Raw genomic sequence first — 7,904 nt, 5'->3', positions numbered from 1 at the left:
TATATATAGATATATATATACATATACATATATATATACACACACATATATATATACACACACATATATATATATATATATATATATATATATATATATATATATATATATATATATATATGTATGGAACTTTGAGAGAGAGAGAAAAAGTAATCTGTTAGTAAAGTAAACTTTTAAATAGTCAATCAATGTAAGAATAAAAAAAGCTATTCATGAAAAAAAAAAATGAGGCCAGTCTGAATTTCCAGCTAAATTAAACCAAAAGGTTTTGTCCCGTGTGGAGCATGAGGTTTCATGGAAATCTATTAAGTGAGGATGGAGTCAGAGAAAAGGTCACATCGGATTATTATTACTGAGATCACTGCACTTGTGATACAATTTGCAAAAGACGGCCAAAAAGAAACAAAGACGGAGTAAATTTAGGTTGTATTTGAGAACGCCAGGGTTTTGGTCAGTAGACCATCATCAGGGTCAATTTGCTCAGATGAAGATTCAGTGACTAAAAACTACAACGTTATCCTTAAATTCAACCTTCTTGCCATTGATAGATTTCCGTTGAAAATTTAGAAACCTTTTATCTTCGAGCATATTTTCCATTGTTTTTGTCTGTAAGTGAATAATGGGAACAACAATCTTTGAAATTGGTCCAGTATTGAGAGAGAGGGCTGCAGCCGGCAGCACCGAAGCATTTACGTCCACTAAAAAGACCTTTTAGTTACAGAGTAAGATCCTTCATATTCAACCAACCCAAAATCACTACTGCCAAAGCGACCAGACTGCATTTAAATAATGAGTAATTTTAGAGTGTATAGAGGCAGCATGTTTTCACCTCTAAATGAATGAATTAAGGGTTTATTTCAACCAAACCAGAGTTGGAAATTGTTCGAGCAGTGAAAGATGAAGCAAGATGATATTAGCAAGATTTATTTTGTTTCTATTGACTTTGAATGAAGAGTGTTTTACGATGATAAAAGTAAAGTTTATTTAAATGGAGTCCGGTTGGTCTGATGATAGTGATTTGGGGACTGTTTCTACTTAAACAAAAAGGATCTTACTCTTTAACAAAAAGGTCTATCTCTGTAGGGATCCTTTCCATAATGTTTTGAGCCTATCAGCGATGAAAACAAACACTTTTAGTGGACGGAAATTGACAAATATACCCTGAGTGGTTACATTGCAGCCTGCTTCATAGCTGCTAGCCACAGTGCTCTCACTCAATACTGGAACAATTTCAAAAGTTGTTGATGGCATTAGACACTTAAACACAAAGCATGGGAACATGGGGTCCTGGTTGAAAAATACCAAAGTTACCCTTTGACATCAAAACAACATAAAAACATACTGGCAGGCCTTCAAAGACTCACATCAGTCGAACTCTAAAATAACTCGGATACATCTCTACTTTCAGGTCAGTTCCTGTATGAGGAAGTGGGATTGGCAGAGCTTCCTGCACAAGCAGACATGAAACCTTTACCCGCGCTCAAGGTGAAGGACCGCTTGGTGCCGGTGGTTCAGAAGAGCAGGAAGATCTACAGCGGGACTCAGAGCGTGGACTGCTGGTTCGCCCGCAACAACGCAGCCAAGCTGATAGACGGACAGTACGAGGACTATTTGATGTCGCACATGTTCGACACGGGGGAATGGCCACACGGGACCAACAGTGTGTGATAGCACGAACTGTAGCTGCAGCATTTGTGTGATTTAAATCTTAACTCATTTTACTCTGTATCCGTTTCACATTCCAGCAGATTCCAAACATTCCCAAACGCCCAACCTTCACATTCCAGTTTTACTTCGGTCTCTTTTGAATATATTTTTTTACCATTTCTAATGAAAATTAAAAGTTTTTATTGTATTATGTGTATTGTTTTTTACAATAATTTTGTAATTGTAAATAAAGACTTAAACACACACTTTGAGGTTGTTTTCTGAGACACGAAAACACACAACAAATATGAATGTCAGCATGTCTTAAACGGTGGCGACCTCAAGCTGAAGATCACACCTGGTTACCACGGAGACCAAAACCGGTAACTAACCCCCTTGTCCCAGCGCCAATGACTACATGCACACCTAACACACACATACAGACACACAGACACACACAGCTCCACAGTCCTCCCTGTCATCAGCCGGAGGTCACAGGGCTGCTGGCCCCGCCCACACAGGTGTGCTCTGGCCTGGTCCCCGCTCAGGCTGTCTGTCATCACGCTGCCTTGCCCCGGCCGCCGCAGGAATTCAAAACCAAACACCAGTTCATGTGTCAATCATCTTTATTCATAGCACAGATTAAAGAGATACATTCGGTAAGAAGCACCGCAGCACTTTACGGCCTGTCGATGACAGGGCGTGTGTGCCAGTTTATCCACATGTTCATAATCAGGTTTATAAAAAAAACATACACAAGGTACATCGGAATACAAAATAAAACATTACACATGGAATACGTCAAACTGGAGACCTTTAGGCGTTTAAACCATAAAATAAAAGGAAAACGCCTGTAGTTTGCAGATGACGTTTAAAATTCTCCTGTTTTCTCTCTTCACTACAAACTTCCTGTTCCCCTGTTGTTACCACAGATTGGACCACAATATATAAAGTCAAATATATAAAATATAAACAGAATAAATAAAAAATGTGCCATAGCTTGTCATAAAGTTTAATACACAGCTACCAAAACAGTAATTGGGCCAATGTTAGGAGGAAAAATAGGAGATTTACAGAAGTCAGAATATTCTGAAATAAAAAAAAAGATGGAGTGTAATGAAAGAGAAGTTGCAAGTTCGAGAAAAAATATAAAAGAAGAAAGTAGTAACAAGAATTATGACGTGATATTTCAAAGAAAGGGTTGTTTTATTTTGAAAAATATCACTGCCAGAGAGTCAGTTCTGATCACATTTTTAAATTAAATTAAGATTTTAAAGAGGAATAGTTTTTCTGAAATACGAAGAACGTTGAAGATCGATACCACTCCGACATTTGTCTATTGAATATGAAGTTACAGCTGGGCCTGTCATGATAACTACTTTTGTTAGATGACATATTGTAACAAAAATAACCAAAAAGCAATGGAATAAAAACTGTTACGAATACTCAGATATTGGAAAACTGGAATGTAAAAAAATAAAATAAAATATCCTACATAAATGAAACGTAAATAAATGTTAGGCGCCCGATTCTTAAAATGGTCAAGACAACCCTGCAGGAAAAACAAATATATAACGCGTATAACCACAAAGGAAATGCCGTACGATATAAAGACCTTGATAATTTTTGCTGACTCAATACTGTAATTATCATGACAGACCTAGTAATAGCCAGAAGCTTGTTAGCTTAGCATAGCACAAATGCAGGAAACATGGTGACACAGCTAGCCTGTAAAAGTCACTGCTCCCAGAAAAAAAAAGCTCCCTATAAAAACCCTTGTGAAACCCAGTGTTGTTTTTACACATCAGATGTACAATTAAAAGATACGGCATGTTTATTTGTGAGCTTTAAAGATGCCGTTAGGTGGATTTTGTGACCTTTGGACGGAGCCAGGTTTCCTCGTTCCCAGTCTTTATGCTAAGCTAAGCTAACCAGCTGCTGACTGTAGCTTCAAAGTTGAAATATCTGGTGTACAGACATGAGAGTGGTACTTATTTTTTTGTCTAAAGGCCTTTGCACACTGAGTCTGTTCTTTCACATCCGCCATCAGAAAACAATCGATTCCGATGCGTTTTATTGTTGTATTTGTTGCGACTATTTGCAATACGTGACAAAATGAAAAGAAAGAAAGGATGTGAAAAACGCAGAAAATCAAACCTGTTTGGAAAATTTAAATGACGGATGGATGTTTCAGACTCAGTGTGCAAACGCGATTGACACGTGAGGTTGTGTGTTCTTTTTTTTTTTTTTTTTTTTTAAACTTACGACAATTCTGGATGGGGAAAAAAACGGACTCCCCCTGGTGGCTGGTTGCAGTATAGCTCCTAAATCCCTCCAACTTAGCAGAAGGTACATGTGATATACTTAATTAAAGATGGTTTCTGTCATTTTAGGTAGTTCTTACCACGGTGATACTTGTCCAAGTGTTCATTTTTTGGATAAGTTTGGGTTTAATTATTTGTTTGATGCTATGAAAAGGGGGTGTGATGTCATGATTGACAGCTGTGATTGACTTGCAAATGTGTCAGACAGGTGTATGGGTGGGAACTTGATACTGCATCTCCACTTCCTGATGACTACTGCGCAGACTCTGGCTTTAAATGAACCAGCGCAACATGACGGCACCTGAATCTGGGATATTCTGGCTTCATTTTTGTACATTTGGAGGAAGTGGAGACTCCTCTTCAATTTTTATACAGTCTATGATACTGACAGTTATTTTAGAATAAGTCAGACTCGTTTTCTTCTAAAATATCAAGACATCTGTCTCAAGAAATTATGACTTTGTTCTTGTAAATCTTTCCCTTAAAACTGAGGATTTTTTCTCATAACATTTACAACTTTTTCTCAAATATATTCTGACAATATTCTAAAAATCTCATATACTTCTCCCAACAGTGGCCCCAGTACTCCATCACATACAACAAATAGCATGACCTTAAAGAATTTCCTGCCCACATACACATTTTGTTAAAAGCAACCAGTTGCAAAGAACAAAAACCTTTCCATATTACCGCAACATGTTTGGTGCATCATGACTGCAGCAGCCAAAAATGTTAAAAACATGTGCGTGGTTTAAAGAAATAAAACCCTCCTTTAAAATGAAAGCAAGGAGCCAGAGGGAGAGCGTGGTAGAATGACTATAATTACACCTTAATTAAAAAGGTGGATTTGAAGCGGTTATATTCGACGGAGTAAAATCTTAGAGCACCTATATAGATCTATATACTTCACTTGCCCCTCTTTGGAATATGATACACGATAAATGACTCTCTTTAGAGCAACATCATTTCCAAAAGTCCCCAGCGTGGAGACGGATTTATCTCAGCCTTTGTCATTACCACCCGTACATTTTGCCCCGCGGGCGCTGCCCTCCTTAATAATCTCTCTCCACACACGTTCAGTTGTGGTTATTCTGATGTGCTCTTGCAGATAACGGAGGCAGCAAGGTCAGAGGATAATTCCCAAAATGCTATTGGATTTACATGCATACACTGAGTCAAGCTCCGGTTCAGTGCAGAGGAAGGCAGCTGAGGCTGTAGTGTTCACATTCACAGGTTATATGACCTTTAATTGTGCCTTTGCTTACATAGAAGCTGATTAGTTAGACCTCTGACGAGTTAAAGATGCAAGTTTTTGTGTGTGTTTGCTCATATTTAGGCTCTTTAAGAGTGTTTTGTGTGGACAGAGGATGGACGGCTAGGAAGAAGCATCACCTGGGTTTATACCACCACCCAGCTGGGCCTCAGTGGTCCTCCAGAATACTGTACATGAGGGACTGGTCCACCGTCGCCTGGGTCTTCCTCCCCCTCTGAAGCCTCGTCGGTGTCCGTCTCGACAGTCAGTAGAACCTGAGAGAAGACAAGAGATGATGATGAATTAGAGCTGAGTGATATGGCCTATATATATCATGATATTTTCTTAACGATATTTATCTCGATATTTTGAAATCTCCACTAAATTGCTGGACACTGTACTGTACTTGCTGAAAGTACTGTTATAATAAAGTTAAACAAAAGTACAGTTATGATAAAGTTAAATACAGTACTGTTATAATAAAGCTAAATAAAGTAGTTATAATGAAGTTGAATAAAGTACAGTTATAATAAACTTAAATAAAGTACTGTTATAATAAATTAAATAAAGTACTGTTATAATAAACTTTAATAAGTTGCTGTTATAATTAAGTTAAATAAAGTACTGTTATAATAAATTTAAATAAAGTACTGTTATAATAAAGTTAAACAAAAGTACAGTTATGATAAAGTTAAATAAAGTACTGTTATAATAAAGGTAAATAAAGTAGTTATAATAAAGTTGAATAAAGTACAGTTATAATAAACTTTAATAAATTGCTGTTATAATTAAGTTAAATAAAGTACTGTTATAATAAAGTTAAATAAAGTACTGTTATAATAAATTTAAATAAAGTACTGTTATAATAAAGTTGAATATAGTACAGTTATAATAAACTTAAATAAAGTACTGTTATAATAAACTTTAATAAATTGCTGTTATAACTAAGTTAAATAAAGTACTGTTATAATAAAGTTTAATAAAGTGCTGTTATAATAAAATTAAATAAAGTACTGTTACATAAAGTTAAATTAAGTACAGTTATGATAAAGTTACATAAAGTGCTGCTACAATAAAGTTAAATAAAGTACAGTTATGATAAAGTTAAATAAAGTACTGCTACAATAAAGTTAAATAAAGTACTGTTACAATAAAGTTAAATAAAGTACAGTTATGATAAAGTTACATAAAGTGCTGCTACAATAAAGTTAAATAAAGTACAGTTATGATAAAGTTAAATAAAGTACTGTTACAATTAAGTTAAATAAAGTGCTGTTATAATAAAGTACTGTTTTAATAAAGTTAAATAAAGTACTGTTATACTAAAGTTGAATTAAGTACTCTTACAATTAAGTTAAATAAAGTACTGTTACAATAAAGTTAAATAAAGTACAGTTATGATAATGTTAAATAAAGTACTGTTATACTAAAGTTGAATTAAGTACTGTTACAATAAAGTTAAATAAAGTACTGTTACAATAAAGTTAAATTAAGTACAGTTATGATAATGTTAAATAAAGTACAGTTATAATAAAGTTCAATAAAGTTAAATTAAGTAAAGTTATAATAAAGTTAAATAAAATACAGTTATACTAAAGTTGAATTAAGTACTGTTACAATTAAGTTAAATAAAGTGCTGTTATAATAGTTAAATAAAGTACAGTTATAATAAAGTACTGTTTTAATAAAGTTAAACTAAGTACACTTACCATAAAGTTAAATAAGTAATGTTAAAATAAAGTTAAATAAAGTACAGTTATACTAAAGTTGAATTAAGTACTGTTACAATTAAGTTAAATAAAGTGCTGTTATAATAAAGTTAAATAAAGTACTGTCAAAATTAAGTTTAATAAAGTACAGTTCTAATAAAGTAAATAAAGTACAGTTATGATAAAGTTAAATAAAGTACTGTTATAATAAAGTTAAATAAAGTACTGTTGTAATAAAGTTTAATAAAGTACTGTTATAATAAAGTTAAATAAAGTACTGTTGTAATAAAGTTTAATAAAGTACTGTTATGATAAAGTTAAATTAAGTAGTTATAACGTTAAATAAAGTACAGTTATAATAAAGTACTGTTTTAATAAAGTTAAATTAAGTAAAGTTAAAATAAAGTTAAATAAAGTACAGTTGTGATAAGTGAATAAAGTACAGTTATAATAAAGTTAAATAAAGTACTGTTATAATAAAGTTAAAGCTCAAGTGATGACGTGTCTGCTGTGACCTTGAAGCTTCTGGTCAACAGTTAGCTACTAGCAGTTTGCAAAAAGTCAACTGTTACAGTGGCGCTAAGAGCCAACTAACAGCTCTGCAGTTCATACATTAGTAATATTTGCTAGTCACAATGGTGCTCCATGGTCGCAAAATGTGACCAGGTGGTTGCGGTCTGGAGCCTCGCAGATACAAAACCACACCTCACCTTACACACTATGGGCCCTATTTAGATGGTCTAAAGCGCAAAGCGCCAGGCGTGCGGCGCATGTGGTCTAAAGCGCAAAGCGCCAGGCGTGCGGCGCATGGGCGTGTCCCAGTCACTTGCTAGTTAGACGCGTTTTCAGACTGTGCGCCATGGCGGAGAGTCTAAAAGGGTTGGACTTACTCTGTGAATTAGTCATGGGTGTGTTTTGGGCGTATCATTCAGTAAGCCAATCAGAGTGTCACCTCTCATTCCCTTTAAAAGA

At 34.7% G+C, this 7,904-nt stretch overlaps 2 protein-coding genes across 2 annotated transcripts in view; one reads left to right on the top strand and one right to left on the bottom strand.

The window, feature by feature from the left end:
- Positions 1 to 1,907, top strand: part of itih5 (inter-alpha-trypsin inhibitor heavy chain 5) — a 25,355-nt gene extending 23,448 nt beyond the window's left edge. The window contains exon 14 of the mRNA XM_050036282.1: positions 1,409 to 1,907. Within this exon, the coding sequence (XP_049892239.1) occupies positions 1,409 to 1,668 (260 nt within the window). The 3' untranslated portion in view covers positions 1,669 to 1,907. The remainder of the gene's footprint in view (positions 1 to 1,408) is intronic.
- A 348-nt stretch (positions 1,908 to 2,255) lies between these two features.
- The window catches only part of tmem110l (transmembrane protein 110, like), a 17,628-nt gene continuing 11,979 nt past the window's right edge, over positions 2,256 to 7,904 (bottom strand). The window contains exon 8 of the mRNA XM_050036367.1: positions 2,256 to 5,498. Within this exon, the coding sequence (XP_049892324.1) occupies positions 5,370 to 5,498 (129 nt within the window). The 3' untranslated portion in view covers positions 2,256 to 5,369. The remainder of the gene's footprint in view (positions 5,499 to 7,904) is intronic.

The sequence above is a fragment of the Epinephelus moara genome, chromosome 23, assembly GCF_006386435.1.
Source record: "Epinephelus moara isolate mb chromosome 23, YSFRI_EMoa_1.0, whole genome shotgun sequence".
NCBI classification, from domain to species: Eukaryota; Metazoa; Chordata; class Actinopteri; order Perciformes; family Serranidae; genus Epinephelus; species Epinephelus moara.
The sequence above is the reverse complement of the archived record's forward strand: the minus strand, read 5'-3'. Positions and strand labels throughout refer to the sequence as shown.